The 23,193-nt window shown below is 41.9% G+C and overlaps 1 protein-coding gene across 1 annotated transcript in view; it reads left to right on the top strand.

Annotated features, from left to right (window-relative positions):
- Window positions 1-23,193, top strand: part of PRKCH (protein kinase C eta) — a 233,599-nt gene that overhangs the window by 177,367 nt on the left and 33,039 nt on the right. The window contains exons 11-12 of the mRNA XM_077909543.1: window positions 19,121-19,259; window positions 19,864-20,052. Of these exons, the coding sequence (XP_077765669.1) occupies window positions 19,121-19,259; window positions 19,864-20,052 (328 nt within the window). The remainder of the gene's footprint in view (window positions 1-19,120; window positions 19,260-19,863; window positions 20,053-23,193) is intronic.

Genomic DNA, 23,193 nt, shown 5'->3' on the forward strand with positions numbered 1-23,193 from the left:
AAATCAGTGGGGGCTGTGGCAGGGTCCCAGCCCCAGCGGGGGTATGTGGAGGGTAAGTGGTGTCACTGTCCAAGCCACCCAGGAATGCAGGCTCCTTTGGGTGTGTGACGCTAACCCTCCTAAGCCAAGCTCAAACTTCTCAGTTCTTGGGTGGGCTGTCTCTGAAAAGCTCATCTTCCTTTGTTCTTTATCCAACATCTGCCTCCTGCCACTTTCCAAAAATGTTTCTCTTCAGTGCCAAGACTGGGTCTTCCCGAGAACCAGACATTTCCTTACCCAAGACTTCCATAAGGATGGGAAAGGCCATCAGTCACCCATCTGTAGCTCCTTGGTCTCAGACCAAAAAAGAAAGGAAAAGAGCCCTAAGAAGAGGGAACCTGACTGCCTCTTCTTCCTGTTGACCACACAATGACTTGTGTCACACAATGACTTCCTGAATAGACGTTTAATATGATGGTGTGGTCCTAATAGAATAAGAGAGCTACTGTAGGCAGTGGTCTTCCATGAGGCCTCTTATAACGCATTGGTGTCTTCCAGTGGAATTACCTAGACTCTGTTTGCTTTGAAGGTGACTCTGTATGCATAAACTTCCTTGTTCACTTTGGCCCCAGACCTTTAACACAGCAACTAACAAGAGGAATGTGTACTAACCACTATGTTTCCTGGATTCCAAGAAACTATAGATCACAAAATACTGATAATTTTTGATTTGATGAAAACAAGAGTCCTGGTAGTTGGCAAGGTTTTTTTTTTTTTTTTTTTTTTTCATTCTTTCCTTTTTTCTTTTTTCTTTTTTTTCTTTTTTGGGTCATTAGCTTTAAGGAAATTACCTGTTTCAGAAGCATTAGGAGGAAAGAAAGTAGGTACAGATCTTAGAACCAAAGCATACAGAGGTTGTAGTTTTGTTCTTCCCTACATAGCAAGAGAAGAATATTTTCCTCTTTAGGCATAGTGATAGGTAGTGGCTTGGTTAAAGATATTGTTAAGGCCATCCTAGTGACAGTGAAAGGAAACAGAAGCCCAGATGGTTAGAAAAAATGTATGATCAGCTGGATTTTCAAGTTCTTCCTTTTTTTATGTGCTAGTCAGGCTTCTGCAGGAGAGTATATAAAGAACAATGGTATGTGAGACACCCACATTTTTCTCTGTGTCAGAAAAGCAAGGTCTGCCTACCCCTCCGCAGTTTCCCTCTTGGTAAATTTGTGCTCTTGGTAATTTCTTTGCCAGAAACTGGGGAATCTGGTCTCAGATAAGAGTGGATTTGGATATCTCAGTATGATATAGGGTAAAGATTTAAAAATGCTGGTCGGGTGGTTGAGTTTACCTTGCAAATGAGGCCCTGGATTATCAGTGGTCTTTCTCTGATGGATTTCTCCTCTTGAAGAGTGGAGGCTGAGGGCATTATTGCTCTCAGGCAAAACTTACATGCACATTTTTTGTTATTTTCTCAAAACAGTGCTACAAACTAGATTTGTAAGCATCCTGTTGTCACTTTATTCCCATCCAGATTCTTACCTTCTCAAGGTGAGCACTGCCTTGAAGAATGTTCAGATTCTTATAAGGCATTCTTAGCCTGGGTGGTGGGGCTGGGCCACTCCAGGGTTTGGAGTGCTGGGTAGAGAGGCAAAGGCAGAGGGGAACTCCAGAGCAGATCCTAAATCCTGCCAGCCTTCCTCCAAGGTGCTCAGTTTCAGTGCACCCAGAGCTTGTGGTTTCTAGGAATTGTGTTTGATGCAGATTGTGAGTTGTAGCATAAATGTATGTTTTAAGTGGACTTTTTGGTTTGGAAAGTGCCCTTCACCTCCACTTGACATGCTACAGTACACTCATTTGTCTTTGGCTGGTGCTTTAAAACAAACATACAGGCTCAGAGCAGACCATCATTAAGTGGTCCCTGGGCTTTGTTTGACCATGAACACTTCGCCATTGAGTTACTTATTCAATATGTCCCGCACACTGCTTTGTAGTGGGTTTGGCTCTGAAAACCAAAAAATAAGTAAAACAGAATCCTTGCCCTTACGGATTTAGTCTGCTGGGGGCTCCAAATGCATATATAAATTGACAGTGTAAGACATAGTACCATAAATGCTCAAAGTAAAATGTAATACAATGAGAGCACAGAAAAGGAAATTACTAACTAATGGAGAGGGTCAGTGGAGGCTTTAGAGAAGAAATGGTATTTGAACCATAGGTTTTCGTTAACAGCAAAATATGAAAATACATGCCAGGTAGATGAGCAATAGGAATGAAGCCTTGGAGGCAGAAAAGTGTCCTGTGCTAAGGAATCATGAGGACTCAGTGTGTCTGGAAAAGCAGAGCAGAGAAAGGTGGCAGTAGGTTGGGGCGAGAACCCTAAGGCCTTTGAATACCAGGCTAGGAAGTTTGGGCTTTATTTGCCTGTCAGTAGAATCCATCAGAGGTTTTTGAGGAAATAAATGTAGTGTGCTAAGCAGAGTGCAAAGGAGCAAGCCTGGAAACCAGGAGTTCACGTGGGATGCCTTGGGATAAGTCAGGCAAGATATAGGCATGACTGGGGCCCCTGGTGGGCTCAGTCAGAAGAACATTCAACTCTTGATCTTAGGATTATGAATTTGGAACCCATGTTGGGTGTAGAGATTACTAAAAATAAATAAAATTAAAAAAAAAAAAAAGGCATGACTTGAAGCAAGCCAGGACAGCAGGAAGAGGAGGGACAAGAGGAAGGGGGTGATACAGCAGAGGAAAAGCTGGGAGGATGCCGAGGAATCGGGTATGGAGTTGACATTAAGGATGAAACTTCACTGAGTGAAGACAGCAGTTGGGTAAAATCCAGGTTTCATCCTTTGCTGTTTGAAGGTTTGACCCTAGTAGCTGTACCCCAAAATCACTTATTTTCTAATTTATCATGCAGGTCTGGATCTCTGGAGAGGGGGTGTCAGAGTAGATATTTAAGTGGGGGAGCCATCTATCCATGGGATTCAGTTGAACAGAGCAACTGCACAGCCAGGCACATTGTGCACTAAACAATTCTCAGAGAGCCACACCATCAGTGTCCTTGAAGATTTGTATAAGAACTATGAATTTTCTAGGAGCCAGTGGTAACATATCTTGAGAAAGGGGAGCCTTTTTCTAATTTGTATAAAGGCACCATTTATGGTAATAGGTCTAGTGGTAGTTCTGAAAGAAAGCTCAGCGAGGGCCAAGCCCAGAACCTTGGGGAACAGCCTACCCTTGAAGGGAGAATGGAGGAAGAGCCCACAAAGGAGACACTTGGGACAGGTTAGAGACTTAAGTAGGATTGTGTTTTGCTGCCTTAAAATTGACCTAAAAACACAGTCACCACTCAGCAGACTCATCTGACTTTGATTTAATGACTCAGGCAAAGTCTCTACTAATACTATCTCAGTTATCCAAAGGGTTTCAGCCCTGCCCCAGCAGGTGGGATAGTTAACGAGTCTCCTTTTGTTAGGACAAAGAATGATCAAACCAGGGGTCTGTTCCTGAGAGCCAGCACTGGGCAGGTGAGCAACATCCAGGGCAACTAGCAACCTCCAGAATGCCTGCTCCAGAGCCTGCTCCGTGGGATCCCAGGAGAGCAGGCCAGGTTTGGTGTCCCTAGGAAAGGGCACTACCTCAGGTCACTCACCCCTGTTACATTTGGCTCCAGCCAGCCAAGAGTCAGGAGCTGCTGAGGCAATTCCCAGCCCGGAACAGGCAGAACCGAGTCCCACCCTCTGAGGGCCTGGCTGGGTACAGGAAGCTTTGTGCCTCGTGAGCCACACAAGAAAGAAAAAGCAACCCCAGAACAATGGCTTGGAGGCTGTCTTGACTTCCTTGTGGCACCAGCTACAAAGCTTACAGCCTTCCCAATGTGTGCCAACAGGATGGTATAAATACTTCTTATGGAAGAAAAAGCATGCCTTGGCCCATGACTCTCTGCCTACACAGACCTGTCATTGCTGCCTCCCGGCACTTTTGACCTCCTTCGTATAAGTGGAAAGTTATGGGAGGAGAAATAGCACCACCACCTTTCTGGCCAGTAATGTGTCAGGTAACCCAGATCAAAAATTCCAAGTTCACATGAATGTCCGTGGGATTCAGGCTCTATAGGCAGATAAAACATTGTAAGGGTCATTAAACTCAGAATGAAACCAGAACCTATCTGCGAGCTTGAAACCCAATGCTCGAATATCACCTAGATCAGTCTGTGAAAATGTTCTGTTTCCAAAATAATTCACTTTTTTGGGATCTTAAATTTTAATTTCTGGATCAGTTAATTCCCTGCTTCTTAATTAGAATGTGGATTAGAGTGTCTTTTCCAATGAGAAAAAGATCACTTGTCCAGTCTCTTTGCTTGCTTACTTGTTTGTTTTTCACTAACCATAAATGAGCCTAGGTTCCCTGGCCCCATGCCTCAAAGGCCCTTAGGAAGGTCTTGGGATGGTTTCATACACTACATCATGTAAATGGGCAGGTGATCACTTTACCCCTTTTTTTAAAAAAGGACCCTACAACAGACAGGAGAGGAAAGAAATTTTCTGTGGCATCAGGGGGAACATCCAGGGGTAGAAACCAAGAAGCTGAGGCTCAGGAAATGTGTTCCCAAACTACCGTCTCTGGAAAATGCAGGGAACCGGCTGGCTTCCAGTGAAATTTTTGGTTTATCAGCTTTCAAAAAGAAATTAATTCCTTATGATGGAAATCATGTTCTTTGGTTTAGGCTTAAATTGAGCTTTTAAGTAGTTTCTATGTAATATTCCATCCTTTCTGGTTTTGGAGTTTTCCATTAAACTGAAAAAAAAAAAATCAAATGAGCTTTTCAACTTGATGAAGGGCTTCAGGAATCTTATTATTCCTTCTCTTCCTGAACTGACCTTTTAATTTTATGCAAGATGTACGGGGGTGATTTGTCTTGTCTGGTTATAATTCTGCACTGTTGTAAGGATGCTTAATCACCAGGCACACACATTAGTCACTGGTTGTTGTACCTACAAGCCCAGCTTCCTTATATTACCTCGAGGACCAGGCTGAGCACTAGAGATGGAACAGTGCACCTGGGCAGGTGGCATCAGAAATTCACCAGCAGACACAGAAAACAGTTCTTGCCATTTCTTCCACGTTTCCTCAGCTCCCTTTCTGGACAGGACACCAGCGAGGCATGGAAGGGACATACACAGGCCAGAAGGATTTTATATACAAGGAATATCTGGGTAAAGGGAATGCAACCAGAGTGTAGGGCAAGAAACTTCAGGTTTGTTCAGTTCAATTGACACTTAATTGCTCACTCAGCCCTAGGCCAGGCACCTCGTTCTGAGGTTAGCAGAAATAAGCATGGGAAGGACCTTCAGGGAAGCCAACAATTACAGTCAGTGCAGTGAATACTATAATTAGAAGTATGCACCACATACCACCGGAGAATGGAGGAGAGAGGCCAAGCTTGTCCTAGGAAGGGATGCAGAACACTCCCGAGACAGCAAGGCTTCAGCAAGAATGAAGTCATCTGCTTAGGAGAAAGGAAGAAAGGTGTCGTCCAGAACATCTCACACTGTCTGTGGTGCTAAACCAATGGGGTTTTGTGGTTTTTTTTCCTTTTTCAATCCATTTAGGACTAGTATTTTTTATAAAATGTAATAAAAGTAAATTACCAGAAAAATAAATTTTAAAAAGACATAGATTCAGCAGACATAAAAGTGCTGTCCAGTGGTTATAAAAGTTTCTAAGCACTTTTAATTTTTCTTCTTATGTCGTTACTACTTCATTTATTCATCTTCATTTATTCATTCATGCAGTCAGTCATTCACTTTCTCCTTCACTGCAGGCCAGTAGGGGTTTATAGTTAAGTAGCAATCCAAGGGCACAGCAGGGCATATGTGAGGGCAGAAAGGTGCATGAGAGAGCCTGGGGATCTTAGTGGAAGGGGAGCCCTGGGGGAGGAAGTACAGCTGCAGGGGCAGGCAGAAGCCCCACCATGGAGCATTAGGGGCAGTAAGGTTAAGTGGGTCCTCTTACTGGTGCAGACATTCAAGAACAGAATTTCTGAAAAACTGCTGGCCCAACACAAAGAAGGGGAGAGAGCAGAGGCAGTGATCCAGGTGGGACATGATGGAGCTAAATGGAGGTCAGGGTGTGTGGTGGGGAGAGCATGTCTGGTTCTAAATACAATCAGGAGGAGTAGTTGTCAGTTCTCAGTGATTGAAGGGGAAATAGAGAAGGGACATCATCCAATACCATACCGTCATTTACAGATGAAGAAACAGGCCCGGCTGGGTGACAGAGCTGAATGTAGAAGTTCTGCTTTCTGGCTCAGGACAAGTTTTCTTGTCTCCTGACTAACTGACCAGGCAGTGTACCAGGTAATACCAGCACTCCAGGTGGTCTACCCAACATCCCTGTGCCACCTCTGAAGAGAGGGAAGGATGTATGTCCTTCAGAAGGTTCCAGGTGCACTGAGATACCGGCCCGCCCACAAACACCTCACATCCCTCCACCCCCACTGCCCAGCTGTACTTAGCCAGCCTACCTGACCTCCTGTCCTCTCTGTTCACAGTCACTGCCTTAATGACAAAAGCTACCCCAAGGTTCACTGGGTCCTGTAGTAGCCAGTTAAATTCATGTAAATCCTGTTTAGGCAGTTGACAGAATTTTTAATATCCTCCTTTTATAGGAACAAAGGTTGCTATCACCTGTAAGCCAAACACAAACAGGCAGTCACCAAGCAGGGCAAATTTTCCTTTCTGGTATCTTTTGGTATCTCAGGACTGGTCTGGAAGGATTAATGTCTGAAGTAGGGTGGATTTGAGAGTGTGGTCAGAGCCGCAGAGTCTCCTGGGGTGCCGGCCTGGTCGTCCTCGGTCATCCCCAAGATAGGACTCCAGCAGGTACTCGCAGCTTCATGTTGGCTTCAGAAGTCCTGGATTGATGCCAGGAGCCCAGCAGAGACCAGAATCCACCCAGTTTCCGAGTAGTTCCCCACATCCTCTCTAATATTACCAGTCTCACTGGGGTCTCAGAACCAAACCAACACCAGATGGCAGAGAGGGAACTTGCCGTTCAGATGAACAGCCATTTATTAGGGACCTTCTATGGGCAAAGCACTGTGTTAAGGACCGAAGGGAACTCAAAATATAAAGGTAGAAAAATGAAAACAATGAGGTGCTTGTCCTCATGAAGATCACATTTTGGTTGGGAAAATAAGAATCATAAAATAGCAGTAACCTGAGGCAGGATTTTGAAATTGGCAGCTCTGTCTGCCCATTCCTTTGAATCCCCATAATGTTTGTTGGCTTCCAGTGGCGAAGGAAGGCAAACACCAGTGCATGGCCTTAACAGAGATTCTTAAATGTGAGCATGATACCTAGAGTTGACTGCTCATCTGTGCAAACACATGATAAAAAATATTAATAGGTTTGGATATGTTGAAAAGATACTTTCATCTATCACAGCATTGTTTGTAGCAGTGAAAAATTGGAAATAACTTCTTCCAAAAGTGGCCTTGGGAGAATCTGGGTTTTTTCACAGCACTGAACGTATGAGGCCAGTATCCACTATTGGGTTTATGTCCTAAATAATTAGGGAAGGAATAGGTAGAAAGTAAGGAACTGGCTGTACCTGTTGAGTTTTATTTGCGTTATGAGGTACAGATACCATGTCACTTGTTGGGAATTCTGTGTTTTACTTCTGGAGAATTATAGTTCCTCTGTCAGTTTATTCTGCTTAGAAGAATGGGTCGTTTGTGTACTTGACAGACTGGCATGGAACTGGGTGAACCTCAGCTTGAACCAACCTTTTCTCTTTGCACTGAGCAGGGCTGCTGATGGTGAACAGAGGTCTTCGTTCCTGTGTCTTTTTTATTTTTAATTCACATATAATCAACGTACAGTATTAATTTCAGGTGTACAGTATAATAATTCAGCAATGCTATGCATTTCTTAGTGCTTATCAAGATAAGTGTGCTCCTAATCCCTTTTATCTATTTCAGCCATCCCCCCCACCCACCTCCCTTCAGGCCACCACCAGTTCTTTGTAATTAAAAGTCTGTTTTTTTTTTTTTTGTTTGGTTGTCTCTTTTCCCCTTTGTCTATTTGTTTTGTTCTGAAATTCCTTTAAAAAACTGCCATATCATCTAGTAATTTCACTACTGGGTATTTATCCAAAGAAAATGAAAACACTAATTCAAAAAGATATATACACCCCTGTGTCTATCGCAGCATTATTTATACTAGCCAAGATATGGAAGCTACCCAAGAGTCCATAGAGAGATGAGTGCTTAGTTCCTATATCTTAATGGTTTTGGGTCTCAACAAAGATCGGCAAAATAGACAAAGGTATTGTGGCTAATGGAGCCTAACCAGTTCTTGAGACATTTTGTTTACTGCTAGTGCCAAGCCATGGCCCTGTATGAACAACCTACTTTGCCTCCTTGCTCTATTAGCCACAAAACAGTAATATAAGCCAGATGTACTTTATAATATAATAGACCTGCCTGCCCCAAACTCAAAAGCATCAAATGTTATTATTTTCAAAGTTTGTCTATACTCTCTATCAGTTTTGATTTGTATAAAAATCTTAAGGAATAGGCCATGCACATGTTCTCTTTTTTGCTGATGAGGAAATAATAGTTAGGGTTTCTATAGTATTTAATGCATTCAGGCACTGTTCTAAATAATTCACATTAAATAACTCAGTTCTCATGATGCAAGAGCTATTGTTATCTGCATTTCTTGAGGAGGAAACAAGTGTAGAATAACTTGCCCAAGATCACACAACTAGTAAATAGCAGGGCCAAGACTCAAACCCAGGCATCATGGCTCCAAGATCTATACCTTTAACCTTACACTATACTGCCTTCTGGAATCAGACACACAAAGGTTGGTTGAATAACCTCTCCAAGGTCATGTGGGGGTTAGGGAAGGAAGCAGAATAAGGGAGGCAGATGGGAGCTATATTGCTCCCTAAGAGCCCAGTTGAGAATTCTCCTTGGTCTCTATCTGGCTATGTGTGTGAGGACTCCATGCTTGGTTACTAATCTGAATTTGTTGTGTCCCTAGAATTGGTCATTCCAGATTTGTTACTAGATAAGATCATCATCAGCAAGGACTCTAGTTCTCCAGGAAATGTAAAATATACCCCACTGTTACTGGTATTTGAAACGTTATATTTGTAAAAGATCTTTAATTGCCTCTGTAAGACACATATGGACATAAAATGTTGCCACACAGGTCACTTACGGAGTGAAATCAGGGTTAGTGATCAAAGTCTAGCACCTCGCGACCTTAATGTTTTAACAGAGAAACTGAGGTGCTGAAAAATTGACCAAACTGCAGTAACCATTATTTATTGGATCAAGATTCATCCAGCATTTAGGCAATAAGAATGTTAGTCTCTCAAAAGGTCTCCTCATCAGTAACTTTTGCCTACAGGTTTGATGATACTTTCTAAGCTAATTAAGACACATAGGCTAAAAAAATAATTTTCTCCCTGATTTGTGAATTATTTTTAAGATCTTAGGAAGTTATACTGACTTACTTTTGCATTTAAGAGATTACTTTTATTAAGAATCCTACATAAGGGATCCCTGGGTGGCGCAGCGGTTTGGCGCCTGCCTTTGGCCCAGGGTGCGATCCTGGAGACCCGGGATCGAGTCCCACATCGGGCTCCCGGTGCATGGAGCCTGCTTCTCCCTCTGCCTGTGTCTCTGCCTCTCTCTCTCTCTCTCTCTCTCTCTCTCTCTCTCTGTGACTATCATAAATAAGTTAAAAAAAAAAAAAGAATCCTACATAAAATCAGAAATAGTCTCTGAATGATGTCACCACATTTTCTCAAATGGACTACTAAACAAAATGAATGTCTTGGGAACTTTGGTTGCAAGACGAAGTGTTAGGGATAGAAGGTATAAGGTGCTCAGGAAGTAGCAGTGAGTTCTTCCAAAGGGAGTTTCTTAGGACTAAATTCAATGCCTTCTGCATGTTTTGCTGTGGTACACCCAGCATTAGGAGATCAGTAAATCCCTGGAAAGGGACTCAGATGTGTGTTGCTGTTCTATATCCAGCCTGTGATCGGTACTCTAGAAATAACCTCAGAAATATTCCAGGCCTCCCCTTGGAGATTATGATCACATTGGAGAAAACAAGGCTTTACGCAAAACACAATTAGAGAATACAGCAAAGCCACTATAACCCAGAACTAAGATGTGAGGTTCTTTTAAAAAAAAAGTAATAAATACATAAATAATAATAAAAATATTAAATAAAATAAAGTGAGGTTCTTGTTCCATTCCAGGGACCTGGGAATGGTTCTGAAACTAGATGTCCTTTTGGGTTTTTCAGACTTCCATTTAAATAGTTCAGGTTTAATCTCTGATGGAGAGAGCAGGTAATCAGTTGAGACCTGCTGATGTGGCTATAAGTTCTGGTTCAAGTCAGAAGTCTCTCTCCTCCCCTTTGATATTGCGTAAGGCATTACTAATGTTGGCAAAGGTTTGTGCTTGGCCAGTTGCCAAAAACAACCTGAATATCCCTTCCTGGGGTTGGTGCTATAAACTTCACTCCTTCCTGTTGTAAAGCATTCCTCGTCACCCTACCTCCCCCCAGCACATCCCCTCTCATACGCTACTATTTCTTCTCAACAGAATGTCTTCAGGGAACCAGCCTCACTGCTGACAGAGTCTAGCACCCCCAAGTCAGAAGAGCCCTGGGTTTCCTTGGAAGGAGCCAGCCACAGCTAGACAGCCTCAGATGTCTCATTGTCCCTTCACTGTGTATTTGCATTGATACCTCAATTGTCTGGCTAATCTTTCTGAGGAGGCAGCCACATCTATCTAGTTACTAACAATAATATTGGTGACAACAGTGGCTCACATTTATTTACCTAGCACTGTGTGTCCTCTGAGGTTTAGCAGAGTTTCTTTCTGTGAACCTGTTTGTTGGTATTGGCGCAATTTGTGTACCATAAACCTAGCAGGATCCATCTGCCCCTGCATGTCCCTACTCCACAGCTGCGCCAATTATCATTAAGATTACATCAATTAAGAGGGAACCGTGTTCTGATTCCTCCTCCTTGAAATTGTTCTTCCTTTACCTTCCTAAATATGCCCTGCAAGCAGAAATAGGGATCTCCACACCTATCCTCTCCCTAGCTTGCAGGTTCTTGGAATCCCTGTGACTCTCTGATCCATTTCTTTGTTGGATTTCTGTGGCTGGGAAGCAAGCTGCCCTGACAAGTGGTTTTCCATGGGTCAGCTGTACCCAGCTCCCGGCCTGAGGAGTTAAGCAGAATTCAACATATTAATCACCTTCTCCCCGCCCCCTTAGACTATCAAGTGCAAGTGTATCATTTACTCCAGCATCCTTTCTGTGCTGTCAGAGTGAGGCCCAATGGTCAGGAGACCTCTAGCCACCAAGGCTCTGTCATTTCCTTGGTGTCTTTGTCTGAAGCCCTCCATCCTGCCTGCCTGCTTTCCCTTGCCAAGAGCGTCTGCATGCTGAACGCTGCTAGGTATCACGTAAGAAGCATTTTGGCAAAGAGAGTTGGTCAGAGAGGTTTTCTTGGCAACTATAAAAATATAAGTAGTATAAGAAACTACTAAATAAATTTGTGCCACTTCAGCTGGAGAATCTCAACCCTCCTGGAGCAGGGATAGAGGCTTGAAATGAAAAAAAAATTAGAAGGCTCAACTGTCAGCTTGATGGATCATTTATTTGATGGTCAATAAGGAAATGTATGATCTGTACACTGTGGATGTTCATCAAACTCATTGTCTTCTATCTTTGTCCAGAGAGGCAATGAGTGTTTTGTACATTTTCTTCCAGCCATAAGACAAGGCAAGGGGAAATCTCTTGGTCCCTCTGCTCAAGTTAAATTGGTCCTGCATATGCCCAGTGGTGAAGGTGGAAACATACTGCCTGCATATTGAGTGCATCTGACACCAGAACTGGATGGAAACTAACACCTGGGCTGGGGGGATTCGTTTGTGAGTCCCTGGCCCTATTTTAAAGGGAGTGTAATAGCCAGACTTGTACAGGGTCATTTTTATGATCATTTCCCAACTTAAATAGCTGTTGGGAAAAATATGGAAGAATAGAAGGAGCCTAAGAGGAGAGTTGGTGATACTTTCAGGTTGGAAATTGTCTTATGGACTTTATTCCTTAGAAAGTAAGTTATTTTACATTCAGCCTCAGAATAATGAGTGTGCATGTTTCATATATTTGTTCCTAATTTGTTCTAATACATCAGCCCCACAAAGCCAGATAAAATGTCACTTCATGAGGTGAAATGGTATAAGGACTTTATTTAATAACTAGGATTTTTTTTATCAGGGGGCCTCATTTTCATGCTCAAGTTGATTAAGAATACAGGGACATATCATTTACAGCCGTAAATGGTACAGAAACCAAAGAAGAGCTGAAACATGTAAACATGTATTTTAATGACTTCTTCCTGGTTATCAAAAGAATATGTAATTCCCATAAGAAATTTAGAAAACACAAAGCAAAGAAAAATTATTTATAAACATATCACCAAGAAATAGATTTTTAACTTTACCTCTTGTCTTTCCATCTCTCTTTCCCTCCTCTTTTGCTTCCTTCCCTCTATCTCCTAAACAACCATAATTAAGAGAATATTGAAAATACAATTTTTTACCCTGCTTTTCCGCTTATAATTGTATCAGTCTGTAAACAAATCATGAAATCCTGCAGCCATAAAGGAAAAATTGAAAGACTTGACTATATAAAAATATGAAAGTTACCATAAAGAAAACTTAAAAACAAATTGGGCAATAATATTTGTAATCTATGTAAAAATCACAACTATCAATAATATGTAATGAGCTTCTAAAAAGTAATTAGAAAGATAACTCAGGTTTTAAAATGGGTAAAACATGTGAAAAGGCAAGAGAAGAAATACAAATGGTCATTAAGCATATATTTTTAAAAGCTTAATCTCATTAATAAGAAATGAAGTTAAAACAATGAGATCATTTTCCCTAGCAAATTGGCAAGGATTTAAATCGGATGATTATGTCTGACTTGAATAAGGAAAACAAATGGATGTTCTCGTACACTATTGGTGGGAGTATAAATTGGTGCAACCTTTCTCAGCAATTGTTCAACATCTGTTTAAATTGTAAATATTTATATCCTTTGACACATAGCACTTCTAAAAATCTATCCAAAGTAAACCTTTCTACAAGGCCGCAACTAATGTTCGTTATTATGTGAAGTTGTTAAAAATTGAAAGCCATCTAAGTGTTCATGGAGGGACACCTGGGCGGCTCAGCAGTTAAGCGCCTGCCTTCGGTCCAGGGCATGATCCTGGAGTCCCAGGATCGAGTACCACATTGGGCTCCCTGCATGGAGCCTGCTTCTCCCTCTGCCTGTGTCTCTGTCTCTCTCTCCCCATGTCTCTCATGAATTAATAAATAAATCTTTAAAATAAAATAAATGTTCATGGAGAAGGGACTAGTTAAATTGTGATACACCTTTCTAATGGAATTTTAGATAACCATTACAGAGAATGAGACACATCTATAGGATATAGAAATATGTCCAAAATATTCATTAGATAAGAAAAGCAAATTACTTCATAATATATATTAGTGTAGCATTAAAAAGAAAAGATTTGAAGAGTGTGAGACTGTCATTGTTTTCACCATAATTTTTTCAGGATTGATTGAATTTTACATAATGAAAATATTACTTCTATAATCACAAAAGAAATAATCTCCATAAGATAAAAATTCTGTCATAAGAATTTCTCTACATTTTTAGTCCTTCATAAAATTTTTGCAGTTTCCATAAAATTCTGTCACAATATATACCATAATTTGTTTAACCATTCCCCTATTAATAAATAATTTGGCTTATTTCCAAATTTTTGCTGTTATAGAAGATGCAGCAACAAACATTTTTATAAAATAGAATACTTAAGTTTATGCTTACAAAAGCATCACATCATGTAGCAGAGGTTGAGGGTTAAACCTAGAAAGAATCCAGTAGATGATTTTGATTGTAAAAGGTTAATGTTTTCTCACCCTTTTAAACCTTGACAAGACTAGGGACGGTCCACTTAGAGGCAAAAGAGTTGGGTCCTTGCTTACACAGGCACTCAGCTCTGCTACCCACTCTGGCTCTAATTTATCACCAGTATTTGTGGTTCTGGTGTGAAAAAGGTCAGGGATCTTATCCTCAGGATACTCTTCTCATTCCATTCCCTCTCCCCAGGTGAACTCATCCACACCTGGCTAATGCCTCCCAATTTGTATCTCCGGCCCAGCCTTTCCTTTGAGTTCTAGCCATGTATACTCAGCTGCCTGTAAACGTCTCCACTTGGATGTCCGAAAAAATAGCTCAATATGTCCAAAATAAATTCTGTGAGCCAGAAGACACTCACACCTTCCCTTTTACTGTCTATATCCTTCCATTACTAAATCCTGTTACTTTTCCTCCCAGTAGGTCTCGGTCCATCCAGTTCCCTTTGCCTTACTGCCCCACACTGCTCCAGGCCACCATCATTTGTTTTCTGAACACTTCAGTAGCTTACCAACCTGTTTCCTCAGTTCTCTCGTCGCCCTCTAATCTATTGTCCACATTGTTGCTGGAGGCTCATTGTAAAATCACGAGTTAACACTATCCATCTCCTGTGTATGACCTTTTGATGGTTTCTCTTTCTTCTTGGGCTAAAGACCAGAATTTTGACTGGCCCCTGCCTTATCAGGCTCCTGCTATCTCCTGTCTCCTTTAGGACTCTGAGCCCCTTGTATATTGTTTGGCTCAGAGATGGTCCTTTAAGATTTGTTGGGTGGGTGAATGGCTGAATATCTTGTGTTAGCTAGTATATGAATGGCACTACTGAATTGATGATAAAATCAGATTTTAGGCATTTGCTGTTTCAATGACTTTTCAACATTCTTTTTTTAAGAGAGAAAATGCATGTGGGAGCATGAGGGGGGTGGGGCAGAGGGAGAGAGAGAATCTTAAGCAGGCCCCATGCCCAGAATGGAATCAGTTGGAGCTGATCGAAGCCCATAGGGCTCCATCTCATGACTCTAAGATTGTGACCTGAGCTGAAATCAAGAGTCAGATGCTTAACTGACTAAACCACCCAGACATCCCTCAGCATTCTTTTACCAATTTAACAATATCAGTCTTGCCTTGAAAAACTCACAAGCTTATATAAACCTATAGACTCAAAAGACAAGCCAGCCATAAGTAGTTTTGTTGTGAAATTATGATCATAGTATTAAATTCATTCTTTTCAGCCACCTCTTCACTTTTACCCACCCATCAGCCTCTCCTTACAAGAGAGCAGTGAATTATCTTCTGAATGTTTGACCATGAGAGATGCATTTGCTGTGCATTCCCCTATTCCTATACATTCAAGGATTGAGGAGAATGCATTGAATTCCCTCTCTGTGCACTAAAAACCAAAGCAAAAATTTTTTGGTAAAATTTTGATAATGCATTTCGTAGTGATATATACAAAAATGTCCCTTTGTCATAATTCTGTCTTGGGATATTTATTGATTCTCAGTTTTTGTTTCAATTGGGGAAGTCTTCTCAGGATGTAGTCTAGGTATATTCCTCTCAGAAGAATTAGGAGGGTTAAACAGCAATGCAATACCAATATATAAAAGACAGTTTGCCTACTATAGTGAGTTATGAGCCCATGCTTTGGAGTGAGGTGAGCTGAACTGAATTGGAATCCTGGATTTTACCCTTGGGTAACTAAATAAGGTTCTTAGCTATTGTCATACTATTATTTTTATCTACAGAATCTTTTTTCAGGTTCTGGACACCATGCACATATGCATATGAGCAGACAAAAAGCAATACACTTTAAGAGTATATTGACTATATATTTTATAATAACCAATATCAAAGTTATATTTTATTGAAGAATTATTGTCTCTTAGATTCAGATATTAAAATATTTGCAGATGAATTTGTGTCTTGGATTTGCTTCAAAATCTGAAAAAAGATGGATCAGGAAGGGAGTGAATGTATATACAAAACAAGATTGGGCATGCATTGATAGTCACTTATGGTCTGTGATCCACCACAGTTGTTATAGTCTCCGTACTTTTGTGTAGATTTGAAATTTTCCTTGCTTAAAAAAGTTTTAAAATATGTTAAAAATAGTTACTGAATAACCTCTTAGAGTCATTCTTGTTCAAGAAGCCGGCTCTCAACTCACCTTCCTTTATTTCTTTTGGAAGAGTCACTGATTCCAGTGATCTAAGCAGAAAGACTCATGTCATTCTGTTTTATGACTCTTGGAATAGCTTACGGTGAAAACAAAATAAATAGAATTTCTGAATTTCCTTTGTCCTCAACCACTTGAGATGCTTCTCTGAAACCATTATAGGCATTTTAAGTAACTCTGAGTACCCAGCAACAACAATGTATAAAATAACTCCTTCTACCCTTCTGTGCTTGCATGACAAAAGTTATAGCTGTGAAATACCGGTGTTCCATGCACTAATGAATGATGAGCCCATAATTGTGCATTTGGCGTTTTGAGATCTGAGCCTCTGCCCTGTATGAACTTGTAATCTTCATCGTGTAGCCTTGTTAAGTTTGGCTGTTGAGTTACATGTCAGCATTGGAGGCTGAGGAGCTCCAAAACCTGACCTCTGCATATTTCAAAGTCAGAAGGTATAGGGGTTACCTATAGGGTTTACCTATAGGGTTACCTATAGGTATAGGGTTTTTTGCTTTTGCTTTTTTTTTTTTTTTTAAGTGAAGATAATAATTACCCTTAGAATGGAAGCCGACCATGGCCATGAATGGTTCTGTAACCTTTGGATCTATTTGACTAACCCTGTCAATGTTTTACTCTTTCATCTGGCTGCAAGCCAATGAAAAGTATTATGATTGGGTCCATATTTGCCTTTCCTAAAGTAGTTTCCCTTCTCCGGCTTCACCAAAGTGAAGAGTTTGAACTTACATTTCAGGATTCTTCTTTTTCCCTCTGGAATCCATCTCTAAGGAGTAAAGCACATGACTTTTTATAAGTTTACTTGCTTTGGAACAAGCATCCCAGGGAGGTTTATGAAGCTTCCTTTCTTCCCCTAAAAATAAGATAGGCTCTGAGTTGGCTAGGGCAGCTCACTATTGTCTGTCTGAAATGCTTCTGTTTATTTCATTGGTCAGCACCTTCTGCCAGCACCAAGCTGGAGCTAGGGAGGAGTAAGTCTTAGCTCCAGCTAAAGGGAGACAGGTACACAGAGCCTTCTGGAATACAGTGCAGGGCTCACCATCATAGAGGCATGAACTGGGCACTCTAGGAGCAAAATTGACTATCTGGGGAAATCAGGACAGAACTTAAAGCGAAGGTGTGAGATATTTGGGCTGAAAGCAGAACTGATAGCCTGGGATTATATTCTGCTCTTAATTGAACCCCGTTGGGATCCCAGTTTGGGAGTTTTGTGTGTTAGATCACACCTGGTGTGAAAGCAGCAATGGCATTTCCCTCAGGGCTTGTGCAGTTCTGAAGAATGCCTGAAATTAGGCTGAAATGTCAGGGTTCAGTGTCTAAGCTGCCTCTGTGGCCTCAGGCATCCTTGACAGGGATGAGTTGCATCCCCTGTTCTGCTTGGTTCTGTCTTCTGAGCAGTGAGGCCATGTTCTGGGACTTCTCTGTGCAGAGGGCTTGGTGGTGGGTGGCTTACAAAACTGATTGCAGGCACTTATCTCTCCCTGAACAATTCCTACTACCCCTGACAGCAACTGACTAATATACAATGAAACCTCTTACTGGGGATGTTAGTCACTAACTCTCTTGAGCAATCACAGGTCAGTGCTTCAGACCGTTGTGGGTTTCTGTTAGCACTTGTTTCTGTTACCAAAGAAAGTCCTTTATGAGTCCTTAGCAGGCTAACAGCTTCAGGATAATTCAGAAACCCAGTAACCTTGTTTGGCAACATGAGAGAGCATGCTCTGGGCACAGGTCCACACGGGCCTGGACATCTGGGCTAGAACGTGGAGCTGACAGGGGCCGCCCACAGGCTTGGGTCCCCCACAGTCTCACTCTCTCCTGGGTGGCAGACTATAATCTTTAACCTTGGCCACCTCTAATGCATGCCAGCCATCCCCGAGGAGCCGGACAACCCGGCGCTAATAGGGCCTAGGGTCTGCAGCCACTCCTCAAAGAATGGTGGAGAAAGACCTCCCTCTTGGCAGTGGCCTCCCTCCCGTGTAGGTGATCACAGCCATCCCACCCACCACCCTGCATCTTGTGAGTCCACCTTCACATGGGTTTAATGCATCCTGCTTATATTGTGTGGGGCCTGCAGGGTAAGGAAACCGTTTCCACAGATCACAGCTCATTGAAACAGTTGCTTATTGGAAGGTAGGATTTTGTATGGAGCAGAGGAAGGAGGCCAGCTTTGACGTAGAGTGGAAAGGCTTGCTTTCCTGAAATGGGCACTCAGGGACCCAGCACACCTTGGCTTCCACCCCTTCCACCCAGGGAGACTGCTGCCAGGAGCACACGAGCAGAGAGGAAGTCTGGTCTGCAGTCCCACTGCTGCGTGCCAGGAAAACCCTTCTGCTTTAACCTCACTTATCATGGATTCCTAGAAAACAGAACTTTGTTTTTCATTCCTGGGTGTCTCCAGTGACCGCTCTGCATGAGACCTGTGTGGTCAGGTTGTATCAACTCACCAGGCACAGCCTGGGAACTGGTCATGCCAGTTCTGGCATCACCTACCTCCTTGGAGCTGAAACGTGATCCAGGGCTGGACAGATACCAGTCTTTCCCTCGGGCCGAGCAGGCCAACAGAACTTGATTCCCAGAGCAGGGATAGGAACGCAGAGCCACAAGTGTCCCGAGATAGCCCCCTGTGGGTGTGAAGCCCCAAAGCAACAGTCCTGTAGCTCCTGTGGAGATGCCCCAGGGATACCATCATGCCTAGGTTTTTCTATGTGGTTAGCCTGTTTACATGGGACCATCATCTAGGAACCATGAGGCAAATGTGGAGAGGTGACCTAAAGTTTTTTCCAAGATAACTCAAAGAATTTTGTTACCTTTGAAGTCTATGCAGAAAGCTTGCTTGGTGTGTTCTCATTACCCACCCCATGAGCGAGCCCATCTGGGTTTGGGGCCTGGCTATCCTACACATTCTGCTCTTTATTTCTTTCAGAGATCTCAAACTGGACAATGTACTGTTGGACCATGAGGGCCACTGTAAGCTGGCAGACTTTGGAATGTGCAAGGAGGGGATCTGTAATGGAGTCACCACAGCCACCTTCTGTGGCACACCTGACTATATTGCTCCAGAGGTGAGTACAGCTTTGCAAATCCTGAGCATTAATGTCACAGGCTGCTTTTGTGTACTAGGGCTCTCTGGGAGTGTTGAAAGCTGACACCTCCGCACTCCCTTATGCCTCATTGGGTGAACAATGGCTGAAAATGTCCTTGGTTCCTATAAATAAGAATTTGAATTAAAAAAATATTTTGTAAACCTTGTAATTGCTTTAGGCATTATCCCCAAATGAGGACAAAGTGTGCTATACTCAACAGCTATTTATTTTCCTCTTTGTCTCTACTCTGTGCTTTGATCCTAGCCCCATTTAGCAGGAGTAAAGAAAAGTTCCCCAGTCTTTCCCATGTGAATGAGTGAGCCCAGGCCCCTCCTCCCTCTGCAGGGACACAGTGCCAAAACCCTCTCTGTTTTGGATCTGCACACGCCATTACCTTGGCCGAAACAGGCCATACATGTTTGATCACCTTGATGAAGAGTCCTCTGAATGGAACCACAGAAAAAAACAGCACTCCAGAGATAAGATGAAACATATTTTCTAATCCATCATTTTCCCTAGTCATTCAGGACACATTCATTAATCAGATGTGCAAAGCACATCTCACACTGCCCCCTTTGCACAGATCCTCCAGGAAATGCTCTACGGACCTGCAGTAGATTGGTGGGCTATGGGAGTTTTGCTCTACGAGATGCTCTGTGGTCATGCACCCTTTGAGGCGGAGAACGAAGATGACCTCTTTGAGGCCATACTGAATGATGAAGTGGTCTACCCTACATGGCTCCACGATGATGCCACAGGGATCCTGAAATCTGTAAGTCTGACTTACCTAGCCAGCGTCCAGCCTACTGCAAACCAGCTGACTGTGTACTCCTTGTGTTCTTTCAATACCTTGAGCTGGTAAGCTCCCAGCGCTCACTGCAATATCTGTTTTAATCTGCAGAATCAAAGAACCAGAGTTCTCTTAGAATGTTTTCCTCTGTTATGCAGTAGTTCTTTCTGGGCCAACTGTGAGCAGTTGATATGTTGTTTACCAAATATCAAGTATTTATAGTACTTGTGGCTTTAGCATAAGTGAAGTGATGCACCCCCTTTATACAGTCAGGACATGCCATGGGATTGGATCATGTTAATGCCATTTCTGGTTTGTTAGGATATTGACTAGGTTTCTGGGATGAAGGGATCTTTCCGTTACTGCTGGGTGAGGCCAGGAGAAATTTTCTAAACTTCTGCAGATCCCTTTTGTGTCCATATTATTATAATGAGTAATAAGTGAGGTGCCAGGCCCAGGATTCAAGTACAGTGAGGTTAATGTATGATGAAAAGTCTTTTTTGCGTGCACATAAGGTACTGTGCTAGAAGCCTTATTTTGAAGTGAGGAGGAAACATAGATTTGATGCCATTAATGTTGAAAATTTAAAAAGCACATGTAATCTGTATCATTCCTGTGACCACATTAGTTGAATTCACAAATCATGTATTTTCACCTACCAGATACACAGGGGAATACAGATGGATAAAAGGTCAATTCTTCAAGTAGGGAAAAATCGGAGCAATCCATTCTCTGTTGGATAGTTTCTATGGAATAAGAATTGCTTTCCTCAAGTTCTATCCTTTTCAGTGATTTGAGACAAAAAACTAAACTTGGAAAATATTGGCTATCTTGTTGAGAGATTTATCTCTCATTAGAAATCTTCAGTCAGGGGATCCCTGGGTGGCTCAGCGGTTTAGTGCTGCCTTCAGCCCAGGACGTGATCCTGGAGTCCCGGGATCGAGTCCCACATCAGGTTCCTGCATGGAGCCTGCTTCTTCTCTGTCTGTGTCTCTGCCAGCCACCACCCCCCTTTGTGTCTCTCATAAATAAATAAATAAAATCTTTAGAAAAAAGAAATCTTCAGTCATATAATCAGTGCCATTTCAAGAACATTTTGTATGCAGGTCACTGTGTACAGGGGTGAAAAATGAAATAATAAAAAAAATAATAATAAAAGTGAAATAATTATAAAAATCCTTCTCGGGCAAATATTGCCAAAGTGAATTGTAATTGGCAACTTGATTCTCAAGGTTAGGTGCCAGGGCTCTCCTAATAGTGAGGAAACACTAATCTCATATAGAAATAAGAGTGAAGTCACTTTGGATTCTACCAAATGTCTCCTATCTAGTATGTTTTCATAAGAAAAACTGATTTGTATAGTTGGTAGAAGTTTTAGACTGAGGAAACAAAGACTCTGGCTTTTATAATCATGAATAAAAGACAGAGGAGGGCTTGTCTTTGTGAATTCATGCCCTGAAGTGTCTTAACTTCTGGAAGGGAACTGTACTCACCTAGGTTGACCCCAGCTAACTCTGATTACCTAAGCTACTTTAACACAACCTAATCATGCTACAGAATCAGGCTTACTTTGCATTATTACTTTCCTAGTACCGTGGTCCATTATCTGGCTCTTAAGGCATGCTAACCCCCTGTGGCCGACAACCACCACCATCGTTATATTCATGGTTTTTCGTGGTGCACATATTTAGTTCAATTACTGTAGCTGATTTAGCATTTTTAATATTTAAAGGAAAGACCTCGGAGTCTATAATTCCAATGAAAATACTAGTTCAAACGATTAAGAAATGTGCATTATTGGCTTGGTATATAAATGTCATTATGCTTGCTACCATGAAGGCTTGCTACCATAAAACTCAGTCTGCCCCTCCAGAAACTTTAATGTTCTCTGTGTAGGGTTAACAATCCAGTTAAGCATTTCTCTGATAAATATCTCCTATCTTTTGTCTGGATCCAGTGGAAATCTTGAGGTCACCTCATCCTTTGTGTTGGACATCACTCACATCTATTTCTCTTGATCTTTTTTCTTCAAAATTTTAAAAGTCCTTGACCTTCTTCTAGTATTTCAGAATCTTCTTGAGGGAGCTTTCCCCAACTAAATCTGGGACCTAGATCTTACCCCCCACCCCCCACATAATTCCTATAAAACCTTGAACTGGTACTAAGCAAGATTAAGTCCATATGGAACTATTAAGATGGTTTCTTCTTAACCAGATAAATCCAATTACTTTGAACTATATCTTTGATGTATAAAAATATATTTTTGGTAACTAGAATATATGTGATTCAGTAATATCCTCCCTCTACAATCTTTGTTCTAAGAGAAAACAAAGCCTTTCTCTGGTGCTTAAAGAGAATCTCATCTTCATTGAAGACCAAGTTTTCCCTCTCCTTGCAGATTTACTTCTGGGAAGCTCTTCACTTCCCTTTATTTTTCTTTTAGACATTAGTTGCTCAGCTGGGTAGAGACAGCATTCTGATATCATGATCTGTCATTGACCTTGTACTGATTTTCCTAAGTGGTATTCTATGTTCTTGGTGAGGTGTCTCCCCAAAGGAAGGAGCACGGGCCTCACTTGATGACAGGTTTACCTCCCAGCTCTATTCTATTTTGGCTCAATGACCTTGGTGAGCTACCACACCCCTCTGAATCTCAGTGTCCTTGCTTACAAAATCAAGGTAATAAAATCCATGTCATAAGATTATTGTCCAGAACACCATGAGGATTCTATTTCGTCTTCCTTCAAGGAGCATCCCTTAAAAGTGATTTTCTGCACAACACTTGGTATCAGATAATATTACTAAAAAGCATTCACCCAGAGGATTTCTGGGGCAGTTTTGTACAATTCAGCCTCTGTGCCTAAAAATAAAAAACCTAAATACCAGAGCTAAGGAAATTCAGCTATTCTCTGCAGAGGGCTAAGACATTTAAATGGAAGTGTGATCAAGGAAAAGAAAGAAAACAGTTAAGAGCACTCAGGATATGAGGAGAAACACCAGAAAGGAAAGGCTTCATCTGGATGTGGAGGTGCGAATGTGGAGGTGAAGAAACTGCCTCCACAGAAGAGCTGTCCAAGGCAAATCTTGGCTCTTTCACTCACTGGCTATGTTACCTTGGGCACA

Source organism: Canis aureus, chromosome 9, assembly GCF_053574225.1.
Source record: "Canis aureus isolate CA01 chromosome 9, VMU_Caureus_v.1.0, whole genome shotgun sequence".
Classification (NCBI taxonomy): Eukaryota; Metazoa; Chordata; class Mammalia; order Carnivora; family Canidae; genus Canis; species Canis aureus.